At 37.2% G+C, this 16,524-nt stretch overlaps 1 protein-coding gene across 1 annotated transcript; it reads right to left on the bottom strand.

The window, feature by feature from the left end:
- Positions 1 to 5,770: 5,770 nt before the first annotated feature.
- SOSTDC1 (sclerostin domain containing 1) lies at positions 5,771 to 10,247 on the bottom strand. Its single transcript, XM_007118296.2, has 2 exons — positions 9,926 to 10,247; positions 5,771 to 7,195 (listed from the first exon to the last, which is right to left on the bottom strand). The coding sequence occupies exons 1-2, from the start codon at positions 10,128 to 10,130 to the stop codon at positions 6,780 to 6,782; spliced, it is 621 nt and encodes a 206-aa protein (XP_007118358.1). The 5' UTR covers positions 10,131 to 10,247; the 3' UTR covers positions 5,771 to 6,779.
- Positions 10,248 to 16,524: the final 6,277 nt, after the last annotated feature.

Consider the following 16,524-nt stretch of genomic DNA (forward strand, 5'->3'; position numbering starts at 1 on the left):
ACCAAAAAAAAAAAAAAAAAAAAAGGCAGGGGGAGCTTGTTCCAGCTCCAGCATCTGCTGAAGGCATTCTCTTGGATTTCTTTCCTCATTTTATGAATTAAGGAATGAGGATAAAATATACATTTACACAAATACAATTCAAGCCGTTAAAAACATTATTACCTAAAAAAAAAAACAAAAAACAAAAGAAACCATTATTACCCTCAAATGTATGTTAATGACTGAAAACCAACTTAAGTTATGCAATATCAGCATGATTCGCATGATACAGCAATCATCTGGTGTAATCAACAGAATTCATCATGTTTTTGGAGATTGCTTTTCTGGGACCTTACCATATACTGCCAGGCAGATCATCCTATCATTACAGGCCCTTTTCCAGAGCAAATTGACTACAATGGCATTATTTCAAAAGTAGACAGTTTTTAAAAAATATCCATATAAATATTGGATATAAGCCATATTTAGTGTCCTAGATGCACAAATCTCTACATATTTTTTTTTGCCAAAGTCGTCTATAGCTCTTTCCTTTACTCATGCTATCATCAGCAATAAATGGCTTCACCTAATATACAGAAACTATCCGGAAACTGGAAATTATATATGGGAAATGCCCAGTAACAGGCTATAGTCTCAGCCCTCCTGGAGTTGGGTCTCCAATTTCATCTTATACAGCCTGCCTTAATGAGGTATTGGTAAAGATGGAAAATGTCAGTTCCATAACAAGTTTGACCAAAATCTTATTCTGAAATTTCATAATCGAGTGACCTGGAAACATCATCAAAACTGGAGAATAGTAGTAGTCGAATCTGCCTTTTTGGGTGTCAGTGTGATTGAAAATATAGCCATATTTGGGATAACAGAAAGTGAATATTTTAGGCTGGAAGACACTTTAGACATTATCTAGTTAAACTCCCTTATTTTACGGATAAAGTAATTGAGCCTTAGGGAGCTTCAGACACAAGTGTGATTTCACCCAACCAGTTAGTAGCAGCACAGTCTAAACCATAAAACAGGTCTTCTGTTTCCAAGTTCACGTCTTGCAGTCACTTGTATAAAAATTGCTACATAAAAAAATTCAAACAGAATTTTTTTATTATGTGTTTAAAATGTCCAACTATGTCATAGACTAAATGTAAAATGTTTCTTAATTAGTATACAAAGTGGACAAAATTAATCAACTCTTTGGAAAGAGTGTCAACAAACAGGCAAAATGGCAACTCTTCATTACATTATTCAATGCGTTTGACAATTTTTGTCTTTGGCTTGCAATAAGAAAATTTGTGGCAAGACAGAGTTATTGTTGTTTAACTCTCTAAGCTTAAGGAAGTAAAACAAACAAATGAACAAAAAACGTAAAGAAAATATTTTATAATGTATAGACCACATATGAAAAGTAAGAGAGGAAACAAGGCAAAAAAATATAGAGAGAGCACTAGTTAGTAAAAACTGTCAACTATTCAACATAAAGTACAATGCTAGTTAAAGATGGGAAAGGGTTGTTTAAAAAGGCCTCGTTACTGGACTACTGGGTTCAGTGTTTTAGGCTGTCTTTGAATGCCAAATTTAGGCTAACATCTCAATAAATAGAAGGACTCAAGTGATCATTTTGTGAAAATTCACCAATATTATAACATAAAAGTTTTTTTTTAATTTGTGTGAATCTAATGACAATAAATTTCAAAAAGAAAATTTATTCCTACTGAAAAAGGTGATGTTTATAGTTTAATAGTAAGTTATCTTTAAGCCTATCAGGCTCTTGATTGGTTTTACTAACAATGAACTTTAGATGAATATGTCTGTGTCACTGACAATGTCATTCACTTTAGACTTCTATCTCAATTCATACATCTAATCCCACCACTAAGAAATAAAATCAATAATACAAGGTAACCCTTGATTTGCAGTTATTAAAATTCAAATGGAAATATTTAAGTTCCTTCTTAAATCTCCCAAACTGTTTTACTCTTCATTTGTAACAGAAAATAAATCCTTTAGCAGGTCTGCCAACGCAGATGATAAACTATCACTCAGTCTAATTTGCACTGGAAATAATTATGCAGTCAGCTTGGCATTAAATCATTTTAATCAGTTCTCGAAACTGGAAGTTGAAACATCTTCCCACTGGGATTTTTGCAGTGGTTGTTACCCAGTAGCTCTTGGAGACAATCTGCAAAATATGCAGGTAAAGGCACCAAATGGGTTGTTAGCTATGGAATCAGAAATGATAGACAGACCAATACAATGGAATATCTATTCTAGTAAGTCTCTCTTAGTGGATGTAACAAAGATTTCTAGTGGCCAAATGTATGCTCAGTTCACAAATCTAAACTCATTTTAATTCAACATAGAGCTATATTTTAATAAGTTCCAATTAAACCAAATGCAAGTCATCAGTATCTGTCCTTGAGGGAAGGAAACATTCTAACAAGGTAGTACACTGTAGCACTGAGGATCCCAAGTCATTTTCCCAGTGAACTCCTGAGTGTCTACAGGATTTCATCAAAGGTTTGCTATGCATTTTATTTTTCATTAGAATATGTGACTACAGGGCTTCCCTGGTGGCGCAGTGGTTGCGCGTCCGCCTGCCGATGCAGGGGAACCGGGTTCGCGCCCCGGTATGGGAGGATCCCACATGCCGCGGAGCGGCTGGGCCCGTGAGCCATGGCCGCTGAGCCTGCGCGTCCGGAGCCTGGGCTCCGCAACGGGAGAGGCCACAACAGTGTGAGGCCCGCGAACCACAAAAAAAAAAAAAAAAAAAAAAAAAAAAAGAATATGTGACTACAGAAAGTGTATAAATGCTGAATTTACGGTATGCAGTGAATTGCCACTTTAGTACTAAAAACCATTTTCAAGAGTTAAGTCTAATCCAAACCACACTTTAATTTCAAATGTAATGAATTAGATTTTGATACTTAAATTTCATGATGGTTGCAAAAAAAAATTCCAACATACTAAATTTAAGCTCTCAAAGGCTTTAATTTTACTCAGCAATTTGGAACTTTTTGGGTTTTGCTTTGGCTCAATTACTATTCTTTCCATTCATAACTGCCTAGCATAACCTACTGAATATCTATTAAATATGATGCAAAATAGATAGATCAGGTTATACAATTTTTAAAGATCATTCCAGTAGCGTAGGGTGAATGATACAGCACGATCTTCTGGCAAAACCTTACTAATTTTATACAAGCCAGGAATGGATTAAAATTCAGCCTTTTTTAAATTGAAAAAACACACCCTAATTTTCATTGTTTTTCAAAAAATATACAGTAAAATAAACATGGCTAACAGAGTACTGCCAATTAGTGTTTATTTGTAACTAGCATAAATGAATAAATAGAAACCATTTGTAGTCAAAATATTAATTTTTTTGCAAATAGATATTTCTGAAGGCTCCGTGTCCATATTTAGCTTAGGTGTAGCACACTATATGTATTAATTTGTATATATACTATTAATTTTTCTTCCTTTCTTGTTATTGATAAAAACACCTATCTCTATATATCTAATATAACTATAAATATCAATATCTATCTATCTATCTATCTATCAAACTGTCTTCTATCAAGCCACTTGAGTAAAAGCTCTTTATCCATATTGGGCAAAATAAATTTGATAAACAAATCTTTAATTGATAAATATTATGATGTAAACTAGAGGTCAGAGCCTGCCAAAATGATCACAATCACCATTTTGAAATGATAGTTACTAAGGCGAGAATACAATTAGGCAGTTTAATCAGACTGGAATGTGTGAATTAACTGGAAAAAAACAAAAGTTGAACTATAATCAGCAATTAAGATACAAGTGCTTTTTAGCATTTTAAAATAATAACTACGAAGCTACTCTTTCTGTTTAAATTTTTACTTCACTGAGTGACTGATTGTATCCTAGGCTTTTCTTATTGATTGCTGACCTTTTCCTGTCATTTGACGTTAAATACCATGCAATGAATGCATCACAATGTAACATGGCCTGAAATGGATCAGTAAGTTGAATGTGACCATAAGAAATGGATCCAATCCTTGACTTAGCAGAGACTAATCTTATTTATAAGGTTGCTTTATTCCATTTCATTTTTCTTAGTACATTCACTTACTAAATACTGTTAACAATCAAATTAGTGATGATTTTAGTATTTTATCACCAAAACCTTTGTTTCAATGTTTTAGCAGTAAAAGGAAACCACATAGTCTTCTTGATTGTGAAGCCATTGTCCAGTCAACTCCTTTTTCTGCCTCAGGCCTTAGGACACACTAATTTTAAGACCATCTCTAAGGCCTTCTATAGAAGGTGCTTTGATGTTGGGAAGGAAGAAATGGCCAAAGTGTCTTAAGTCTTCTGTTATGTTAAATATCCCATATTGAGCAATGATGAGTAAGTACAATAGACATATGAAATAATACATTTTTGGTATATTCAACCTATGATATAATTATTATGAATGTTCCATGCATTGATATAATGATATGAAGTAGTTTAAGATCTAGTTAGTAAGACTAGAAAATAAGTCAATAGTGGACTATGAATCATTATTTTATTTAATGATACAATAGTTGGCATTATTACAAAATCGAGAGATGTTTTCTTGTCTTTATGTATGTTGAGACTCTCCTACCTCTCATAGGGATGGGACAACATTAATGTCCTTATTTAGCTTAGTATGTTTTATGTCATATACATGTGACTTTTAGACTTGTAATTACGAAAAGAACAATCTACCACAAAAAAGCACTAAGGACTCCTTCATGCTCAGGATCCAAAAAATGAAAACCAAGATCTTGTCAATACATAATGAAGCCTCTTTGGCTCTCTTCACTTGGAGTGATGGGATCAATCATTGATTGAATTGACAAAACAGTTATTGAACTGTATAATCTTGTTCAAGACTCATTACGTTGGTTAATAAATGACATGTGAAAATTGAAAACAGTGAAAAACTAGTTTTCGTTTTCTTTTGTTTTAGTTTTTGGTTTGGGGACCATGCAATATTATTCAAATATTCAAAGTTTCCCAACATATGGTAGTGATTTTTCCACAATTCCTTTCTCAAACTTAACTGCATATTAGAATCACCTGGAAAACTTTAAAAACTGCTGATATCTGAGTTCTATCTTCAGAAACTATGATGTAATTTGGATGGCAGCCTGGGCATTGGGTCTTGTATCTCCCCCAGGTGATTATAATGAGCAGCAGACTTGGTATATTTAAATATGATATTCTTATCACAACTCACTGCTGGATTGTCACCCAACTTTTTCAAACGTCTTATTTACTGAATCGATGGTCTCCCTATCCCTCTCTTTTTTCTTAATATAGAATTTTCTATCAAAACTTGAATGTGACTTATATTAAAAAAAAGCAGGGGCTTCCATGGTGGCACAGTGGTTAAGAATTTGCCTGCCCATGCAAGGGACATGGGTTCAAGCCCTGGTCCGGGAAGATCCCACATGCCGCGGAGCACCTAAGCCCGTGCGCTACAGCTACTGAGCCTGTGCTCTAGAGCCCTCGAGCCACAACTCCTGAAGCCCGGGCACCTAGATTCCCGTGCTCTGCAACAAGAGAAGCCACCGCAATGAGAAGCCCGCGAACCGCAATGAAAGAGTAGCCCCTGCTTATCGCAATTAGAGAAGGTCCGCGCACAGCAACGAAGACCTAACGCAGCAAAAATAAATAAATTTTTTTAAAAAAAGCAATTATTCTGATAGGTTTATTCTGTAGTTTTTGTAAACACGTACTTTTTTCTACATGTTAGAGACAAGGACAATAACTTTTAGCAGTGTTTATTTTTGTTAAAAGAAACTGATGGAATTGAAGGTCACGTCACCTTCCGATTGCACAGATTAAACAAGAAAGTATTACACATTTCATCTTTACGAAGCATCTTATTGATTTAAAAAGATCCATACTATTGATAAAGTTCATGATGAAACATATATGTAATAAGGAGACTAAAATATTTATTTTACATATCTACAATATGTATTGTCCTATTTCTAGATCAACCACAAATTACGCAGGAAAATATTTAGATACATGAAAAAGCTTCAGAACATAAAAAAATTAACATTTTGAAAAAAATCACTTGTGAAAGCTCATTAAATAATAACCTTGACAAATAAATAGTTAATCAGCTTTACTTATTAGCTGCTGCCATGCATTTCTGGCATTCCATTCCAAGCGAGGGTCAGCATGCAGGGTATAATTTCATACTATGAGACTGTAAAAAGCTACAGGGCTTATTTTTGAAGTGAAATGTCACAAAGTCTTTCACTCTTTCAAAGGGCGATCACTCTTGGCTGCTAAACTGTTGCCATGAAGATTGCCAAAAAAGCACCTTCCTGAAGTGTTAACCTGAAGATTCATGGCAACAGTTTTTTTAAAAAAACTTTTCAATTCTGAAGAGGTTTTGTTGGGGGGTGGGGGAGATGGATTGGGAAATGAAGGGTAACTGAGAAGCCCTTTTCCTTTTTAAAAAGTAATGATTCAGTGATGTGTATAGTATCACCAGTCTTTCAAGAACTAATACTACAGGATGTGTGGAATTTAAATGCAAATCCCACTCACGGATGTGCGTACATCTTGAAAAACTTGAAAAGGAAAAGCTATTTCCAAAGAACCTCCTGATACTTAGGACAGCTTGTTGGGTTTGATCAAAGCAGAAAGCCTATATTTTCAAGTAAGAAAAAGCAGTGGCAGGCTTGATTGAGTCTTCCGAGCAATCAAATCTGTAAAGCAGATGGTTACCAGTCAGTCCAGTTTGGAGAGCCTGAATTCTAACTCATGCTGTGCTTGCTGGATTTGCTGGCTCTTTTCCGCTCTCTGTGATGCTGGGCTGGCTTGGCAGGCGACATGCTCTCGAAGTTATGACTGGACTCATTGTGCTGCCGCGTGTACCTCTTGCACTTGCAGGCTGTGACCACCGTGATTTTGTAGGTGCGCGTGCTGCCATCTTGGCACTGCAGCTGGATTCTCTGGGTACGCGTTTTGTCATTGACACACCTCCACTCCTGGGAGCTCCTCCTGCTCCAGTACTTTGTTCCATAGCCTCCTCCGATCCAATTGGGGAGCACAGGCAGGGGTAAGCATTCGCCAGCGCACACCAGCTCCTTCAGGGGGCTGATGCTAGTGCACTGGCCGTCAGAGATGTATTTGGTGGAACGCAGTTCCCGGCAACCTACTTGAACTCGAGCTGCAGGAAACAGGAAAAAAATGTGCATCAGAGGCAAAAGGCAAACGGTCAGTTTTTTTTTTAAAGTAATCTAGGGGCTTCCCCTGGTGGCACAGTGGTTGAGAGTCCGCCTGCCGATTCAGGGGATACGGGTTCGTGCCCCCGTCCGGAAAGATCCCACATGCCGCGGAGCGCCTGGGCCCATGAGCCATGGCCACTGAGCCTGCGCGTCCGGAGCCTGCGCTCCGCAACGGGAGAGGCCACAGCAGTGAGAGGCCCGCGTACCGCAAAAAAAAAAAAAATAAATAAATAAAGGAATCTGCAATGACAAAAATAATATCCAAATGATAGCAAATGGCCAAATAGGAAGCAAACACCTATATTATTTTCACAATGCAAAACACTGCCTGGATGGTTGTAGAGAAAGCTTTCATGAACATTATCAGCTTATATGGCTACAATTTATGGAATAAAATAAACTGGGCCTGATTTTTTTTTTTCATGTATAACATTAGCTAATAGATTACTGGAGTATATGAAAATCCTATTTTCTTAGTCTTACTACCCAATAAGTATTAAGCAGGTCTTACATCTATGTGTAAATATTCATTCTTTAATGAGCTAAGAAGGAGTATACTTTAATGTTCTTTTACTCACGGGTCATATTAGTTAATGTCTGCAAGTGCTTTTAATTAGGTTTTTAAAAAAAAATCTATTGAGAAAATGTGGAAAATATTTAAATATTGTGTACAATGCAATCCATAATATTTTGTTTCAATTATAAAATTCAGCTGCAGAGAATCATATATACATATGTGTACGTTTGACATTTTGCATATCAAACTTAATAATTGCATTTTAAGCATAAATTCCCAAGCTGTCTTTTAAAAACACAAATATTAAAATGTTTAAATGCAAAATGTCACTACAACTCAATATTTAAAGAATATAAAACCCCCTAAATCAGGAACGTATGGTTGCCATAACAACTTGGCTACATTTCCATGAATTTTATGGCAGAAAAATGCCTAACATGTCTGATTTACAACTGCAAAAGGAACTACGGTGTTTGTTTCCTGAATATTGGTCATGGCAAACTTTTTGTTTAGTCATTTGAATTTGATAAGCATGTTCTCTAATCGACTGTTTCTCATTACATGCCTTACATAATTAAAGCAAAAATTAATCTTGAAATATTTGAGTTTTCCTTTCCATTGCTTTGTTATCTAAACTTGAGGAGAATTGCCTGTAACAAGCTTGGGGAAAAAAATCGAGCCTTGTTAACCAGAAAAATATATATATTTCAAAGTACAGACTGCTTAAATTTAAAAAATAAAAATTATAAGGGACATTGAAGTGGTCTTGCATAGAATATTGAAAGCTAGTAGGAAGTAGATACTAAATTTGGAGTTTTACTTCAGCTCTGTACCCCAGTACTAGTAAGGTGAGAGATACAGGTTAAAGGGATGTGATAGTTGTGAAAAAATTTAAGGTATATGCACATACATCCGTGCGGGTACAGAGTGTGAGACTGAAATTAAAGTGTAAACTAGCTGGCTGGTCAGGGTACTCTGCCTGTCTGATTCTGATTCCAGTTCACCTTCCTGCAGCTGCCTTAGGAATGCACCTGGAAACAGCTGGAGATGATTTTGACCTGTCTAGCTTTTTGTTCCTGTTCATATAGAGATTTGGCATTTTTGCAGTGACAGTTCATTGACAATGAATACCCACCACATTGCTCGGTAATCTAATAATAATAAAGTACTTCCTGTGTACCTAAAAGCAACCATCCTCATGAAAATTAAAACACCTTGGTTTTCTTAGAAAGACACTAACAGTCACATTTGCTTTGACTTTTCAGAGGTCGAAACTCCTTTTAGCACTTGAATGACGAGTGCTTGAGGACGAGATAAAGATTTGTGTAAGATTTCTTGTGTACTGTTTCTCTGTGTCTCTTTTAAAACCCTATTACTAGCATGTGAACTCTTCTAAAGGAAAGGAGTGAAGTAAAAGAAGAAATTTGAATCCCTCTAACTAATGGTCAATGAGTGTGTCAATTAAGCAAACACAAAAGAAGAAAAATATTTTCTATACAAAGTATTATTGTACTGTCATTATTTTATATCTCTAAAGTCATGAAAGTTTCCCCAGTCTCTCACAGAAATATACAGTTACCTAAATCTTGTTCTGGTTAATGAGGAATTATTTTGGAGAATATGATTCTCCAATGTTTTTAGTTTTATCCCTTTCTCAAAGATCATCATCCGAACTTCAACTTTTTCACTAGACATGTTTTAGAAATCAGTGTGAGCCATTTTTTTTTTCCCAAAAAAGCTCCTTTTTTTCCCTTTTGATTTCCCATACATGCTTTGGTTAATTACCTTTATACACTTTACCAGAATTGCACATGTCCTGAAATAAACAGAAAACAACCTGAATTTAAACTAGAACAACACTTTGTAAAAATTCTCATTTTGCATGATTTTAAAGAAGCAACAGTCTAATTCCTGGAAACATTTTCTTTTGGAGTGTTTAGAAACTTAAGTCTGTGCCTACATTATCAAATCACTGTTTTAGTAACGTTAACTTTGTAGGGAAGAATGCCAATATACACGTGCAGCAGATTTTCCCAGATTGTTTAGCAAAACGTATATGGTTCAGGTTAGTCAGCAATGAAACAGTTCTACAGGAATGTGAGCTAATGCTACCAAATAAGAAAAAAACAAATCCATGGAAGTAAAACACACTTACTGTTCCGATCCAGTCCAGTGTCACTGAAATGCCTGCCTCCATTTCTGGCTTGATTCATCGTGCTGTTGTTGCTGGGCTGTGCTGGAACAGGTTTAACCACATGTGAATAAAGGATTTCTGTGGCATCATTTTTAAAAGCCAAACAGCTTTTCATTAGGATGCATGCAAGGGGAATGAGATAGAAATGAATGGCAGGAAGAAGCATGGTGAGTAGAGGATTTGCTTGGCTGGAGAGCTGGTTAATTCCTTTCCCTCTGCTTCTGCACTGTAACTGTGAAATTCCTCCTCAAGATTCCCTTTATATATCCACTGAGGTTTGGCGTTCATTCAGGTGTAAAGTTGTGTAAAGCTTCAGAGTGAAAACACAGAGAAGGGGTGGGATCCCTACATGACCCTGCAAAAGAATTTTACCAATGGAAGAGAAGACTACAGAAAAGGAGGAGCTTGGTATACAAATTGCCTGAAATTTCAGAGTTGGACTTCATCAGTTGTCTGTGAGCTGAAGCAGCCAGGCACACTCTATAGTAACTACAGCCTCTCTCTCTCTCTCTCTCTGACTGTCTCTCTGCCATTTCCTTTCCTAAATCTAGTTCACATTCGGGTTTAATTTAAATGAAAATATGCTGCTGTTCATTTGAAGAGATTTACATTCTCACAGTTGTTCTGTATTTGCGATAGGGAGAGGGTTCATCCCAGATAATAAGAGGAATTCAGGAGTTAAATATTGTAGGGCTTGCATGAAGCACCTAATTAGTTAAACATATCTTGTTTCTCAAGACTCAAACCACCATTTTTTTTTCTTAAATGTTTAGGCACAGAGCTAAAATCTCCCCCCTGGACACACTTAAATAATGCAGCTTTGATCTGCATGAACTGCTGCTCTCCTAGGTAAATTATTGCCAGGGGTTCTGTGTGGAGAATAATGAGCATAGCTCTGTCTGCATTAAAGTTAACTAATATCAATTTTCATCTTAAAAATGTGACACAAGCGTTAACATTCATTGCCCCATTTTACGCGAAAGAAAGCCATTTCTGACAGATTATTGTTTAGCAAATTCAAGATAATTTTTACAAGGTTTTTCATTTGCTGCAGAACACGTGTTCTACCTGCATTTACTGAACATTTTGTTCATTACTTCCTTTGGCTCTGCTGCTCACATAAGAAACATGGTAGTTTTCTGTTTATCCACACAAGGCACAGATGTTCCATTAATTACTACTAGGCCACTAATCTCTATCCTTAAAACTATTATGAAATTCCAACTGATTGGTGGGACATTTTGATTGGAATCAAAATTCTGAATCTCTTTTCACTTTTAAATCCATTTTTTTGTACTTTGTGTGGCTATTAAACTCACCTTATGGCATGGATACATCTCTTTATAAACTTTTTCCTATTGTAACTGCTATTCATATCTATCTGTCTATCTATCTATCCATTTATCATCAGTCATCTGGGTTTTTCCACAGTGGCACTATTGGCATTTTGGAATAGATACTTCTTTGTTATGGGGGGGTGGCATTTTGTGAGTTTAGTAGCGTACCTGGCTTCTACCCACTAGATGCCAGTAGCACCCCCAGTTATAACCAAAAATGTCTCCAGACATTGCCAAATGTCCCCTGTGAGCTAAAATGACTCCACTTGAGAACTACTTGTTATCTATCTATCTCTATCTCACTACAAAAGAAAGTACAATTAAGAACAAAAGACTAATTATTTAATAATACTAAGGAAAAATTAGGAGAAAAATGGTACTGTGGTTTTACTTAAAAACAACAACAGCTTCTCTTTTAGAGGTATATACTGAAATATTCCTAGATGAAATAATATGATGCCTGGAATAAACGTCCAAAACAACATGGGAGGGGGGTAGTTAGGTGTGTGGATGGGGCATGATTTGATGGCTGTTGGGGCACGATTCTGGATATTCTATTCTGTTTACTCTTGTATATGTTCAAAATTCTACATAATCAAAAATTTTTTAAAAACTAAATTAAAAAAATCAATTTATACATACAAGTAAGTCCCCTACATACGAACGAGTTCGTTCCCAGAGCATGTTCATATGTCCAACAAAGTTAGCCTAGGGACCCAACTAACACAATCGGCTGTATAGTACTGTACTGTAGTAGGTTTATAATAGTTTTCACACAAATAATACATAAAATACAAACACAAAACAAAGAAAACATTTTTAATCTTACTGTACAGTACCTTGAAGAGTACAGTAGTACAGTACAACAGCTGGCATATGGGGGCTGGCATCGAGTGAACAGGCAAGAAGAGTTACCCACTGGAGGAGGGAGGGGGGTGGGAGATGGTATAGTTGAAGGATCGTCAGCAACAGGAGACGGAGGGCAAGCTGCACTTTCACTCATGCTTGATGTTGATGGAACGCATGTTCGAATCTTTGAAAGTTCACAACTTGAAGGTTCGTATGTAGGGGACTTACTGTACTGCCAATCTGATCTCTATCTTAGGACTGTATATAATCATTTATTCTAACATCCTTCCTGGAAAATAATACATCAGTTTATTCTGTGCACATAGAGATTATAGATCAGACATCCTTCTATAATAGTAACTATGAAGGATTTCTTATCCTGCTTATCAGGGGACTTCATATTAAATACATGAAGTATGTTACTATTACCACTGACTGGTAGACACAATGCCTAAAGGAAGTAGGAGCATCAAAATATCTAATCTCTTCCCCCTTACTATTTTTTGTGTCGGGAGGAGGAGATTTGTTTGTTTGTTTTTTTGGCTGCCCTGCGCAGCTTGCAGGATCTTAGATCCCCAACCAGGGATTGAACCCAGGTTGGGTGTGGAGTCCTAACCCCTGGAGGAGGAGAAGATAATTTAATCTGCAGTTTAATTATTAGGTTGGGCTAATCAAATTGACCAAAGTACCTCATAATTGTTAAATCTGCTCTGTACCTAGTATTCTGTAGGCGCAGCCTTCGGATATCCCCTCGGGCAGGAGCAAAATTAGGAATGAAAGCAATGTGGTTGATATATGTGGGCAGGAAAAATTCAGCATTCAGACGTGACTTCTATGATTAGGTTGACAAAATACTGTGACTTTCAGTCTTGCTTGCCTGCTCTAGCCATCTCACTTGCGTCTATGGAAGTCAGCTCCCATAATGTAAGCTTTCATATGGAGAAGCCTAAGGGGCACGGAAATGATGTCTCTCACCAACATGGAGCAGAGGCCCTCAGCCAAACAACCCATGAGGACCTGAATTCTATCAACAACCACATGAGTGAGTTTGAAAGCAGATCTCTCCACAGCCAGTCCTTCACATGAGGCTGTAGCCCTGGCGTACACCCTAATTGCAATCTTATAAGAGACTTTAAGTCAGAAACACCCACAGGAACTGTGAAATAATAAAAGTTTTAACTAAGTTGGGGTAATTTGTTACATAGCCATAAATAATTAACACAATATTATCTGCTTAAAAATGAAGAAATAGGGCTTCCCTGGTGGCGCAGTGGTTGAGAATCTGCCTGCTAATGCAGGGGACACGGGTTTGAGCCCTGGTCTGGGAGGATTCCACATGCCCGGAGCGGTTGGGCCCATGAGCCGCAACTGCTGAGCCTGCGCGTCTGGAGCCTGTGCTTTGCAACGAGAGGCCGCGATAGTGGGAGGCCCGCGCATCGCGAAGAAGAGTGGCCCCCACTTGCCGCAACTGGAGGAAACCCTCGCACAGAAACGAGGACGCAACACAGCAAAAATAAATTAATTAATTAATAAAACTCCTACCCCAACATCTTCTAAAAAAAAAAAATGAAGAAATAGTAATTAAGCCATTCATTTTTGTGAAGAATGCTAGGACCTCAAAAGCATGGAATCATTTAATATGGTGACTGAGTAACTTTCAATCTTTGGGCAAGCTTTGAAACTTATTTTCCAGGTCTCAGCTGAGTCATCAATGTGATGTCATTATTAATAATCAAATAATGATATCAGAATCACTATTATTGGTCTGATATGCAAAAGCTTGAAAGTAATTTTAGTACTCTAAAATAGTATTGTTTATTATGTGACTCTTGGCACTGGAATCTGAAAATCTGAATTTGAATCTTATTTCTGCCATTTATAATGTGTATGAACTTGGATGTATTTCCTGAAACTCTCTAAGTCAGTTCCTTCAACTGTAAAACATGACCAAGCTTACCTACCTCACAGAGGGATAAGAAAATGTGAACATGTCTAGAACAAAACCTGGCCTGGAAGAAATGTGGAAAAAATAGTCACTGAATATGAGCCTAAGCCTACTGTTTCTCATTAGAGTCTTCGAACTTAAAAATGACCTTGGAAAAAATAGAAAAGACTCAAATAAATGCAATTATCCTGTTTAAGGTGGGGAACAAAAGTCATGAGAAAGGATTAAATATGAAATAATGAGTAAATATTATTTGATTAAGAAAATAATTAGCCTGACTTTTTATCTTTGACAAGAGAAGAATCAGAATAAATATACACAAAACATATTTATTGGATGCAATATCTGGTGAGCTATATCTGGTCCTCTATGGATTTCAACTATTTTCAGAGGGCTCCAGTTAATAAGATAGAACTTGTAAACTGGAAAAGTAGCCATCATTAGTTTAGAAGAAAATAAAAACTACTTACAGACTCTTCATTCATAAAAATCCTTAAAAAGAGGATGGGCTAACATCTTGCATTTATTTAATATCAACATGTGTTGAAACCAGTGTTTACCATAGGTGCTGTAGTCCAGGGACTGCAGAGCTGAATGAGGCGTGGAGCCTGTCCTCTTCCCTTTCCCAAAGGTTCCTCTTCAGAATTCCACTAAAGGAGCTCCCTTGACCTGATCTTCCTGTATCACTTTCTTCCTTCTTCACCACCTTTCTCAGTTGTCTCTTTATTTTTATTTTGTTTAAATGCTTTCGGTTTACTATGTAAATATTCCTTTTTCTATAAGCTTCCTCAACAGAGATAATATTAATTTAGATAATACTGCTTATAATCCAGTGTAACCTGATGTAAAACCCAGGTGGAAATTCCAAATGTGGTGGATATATTTCTAGGTAGAACTTCTCAGTCTTGGTACTACTGACATTTTTGGCTGGATAATTGTTGTTGGAGCTTTCCCCTATGTTCTAGGATGTTTAGCAGCATCCTTGGGCTCTACCCACTAGATGTTAATAGCACCTCCCTCACCCAGTTGTGACAATCAAAAACAGTCCTCTGGTGTGCAAAATCGTCCCAGGTTATAAACTACTGGCCTAGGCAAATTCTCCAGTAAATTTCCTAAAAATGGCAGCACGCCACTCTTAAGGAAAACCTCACATGCAAGCTCTAGGGAGCAAGTTAGGACAGTAGGGATAGGGTTTCCATCTGACTGTACAAACTAGGGCGAGTAGTAAGTTCTCCTTTTTATTGGCATTTGCTACTTTGCTCCGTAGGAATTGATGTCCTCATTCTGTACACTTAGCTCACACAAGTACCTAAACTCAATTTGACCAAGGCTGGCAGCATATTAAATATCCTTTTTTTTTTTTTCTTGGAAAGGCATTTTATTTTAAATATAGCAGTGTGTACATGTCAATCCCACACTCCCAATGTATCCCTCCCCCCAGTAACCATAAGTTCGTTCTCTAAGTCTGTGAGTCTGTTTCTGTTTTGTAAATAAGTCCATTTGTACGATTTTTTTAAGATTCTGCATATAAGCAATATCATATATTTGTCTTTCTCATATTAAATATCCTGCCCCCAGTGGTGCCTGGGAGCTAGAACTAGTTTTGTTCCACAAGCCTAATAGTTGTTCTAAAACCACGTTTTACCTGTGAGTTTGCTAGATATGCAACTTCTAGGCCTGATCTCAGAATCAGAATCCCTAGGGGTGGAACCCAGGAACCTGTGTTTTAACAAGCTCTCCAAGTCATTCTTATGTGTGCTAAAATTTGAGACATACTGTTCTCAAATCACATGTGCCCTCCTAACTGTGGCCTGTCTCCATCACAGTCACCTCATCTATTTTAACTGGGCCTCTACCTCAGAGTCTTCCAGTTCACACAGTCAGATGGAAGTCCTGCCCTAAAGCTCAGCCCAGCTGACCAAAACCCGACCCCTTTTTCTCTTCCTGCATTTATTTCTCCCCACAGACTGGATGCTCTCAGTGTCCCCCAGTGACTGATTAATGCTTGTTCCACAGAGATGGTCACAACAGTTACTACTTACAGTGATGTCATTGCTCACTAGAAATTTTGGCAGTCATATCTGATTCTCTCAGATATGAACTCAGATTTAGGCAAAATACTTCGACCACTGTGATTTTGATTGTTTTCCACCAGCCCCCGGAACATACCATAGCCACATCAGTCTCCTAAACTGGGCAACATGCAGTCTGGCTTCACTCTTTCCTGAGGAATCTCTTACTCAAGTACCAGCAGGTGTCACGGCCAAGCCAAGGATGGTAATAACTTACATCACCAATAGAGACTTAACAGTTGCTAGTTCCCCGGTATGTCAGAAAATTGGAGAACAAAAAGAATTCAGCAGAGCATTTGGCCCAACAATGTCACCGTCTTTTCTGGGAAATAAAGTTGTTATAGACATTTCTGGTTT

The sequence above is a fragment of the Physeter macrocephalus genome, chromosome 5, assembly GCF_002837175.3.
Source record: "Physeter macrocephalus isolate SW-GA chromosome 5, ASM283717v5, whole genome shotgun sequence".
Taxonomy (NCBI): Eukaryota; Metazoa; Chordata; class Mammalia; order Artiodactyla; family Physeteridae; genus Physeter; species Physeter macrocephalus.

Bases quoted from the DNA above. Each gene is read 5' to 3' on its own strand.
- SOSTDC1 (XM_007118296.2), bottom strand. From the start codon at position 10,130: ATGCTTCTTCCTGCCATTCATTTCTATCTCATTCCCCTTGCATGCATC. The intron at 7,196-9,925 runs GTAAGTGTGTTT...TGTTTCCTGCAG, and splicing joins CACTGGACTGGATCGGAACA to CTCGAGTTCAAGTAGGTTGC.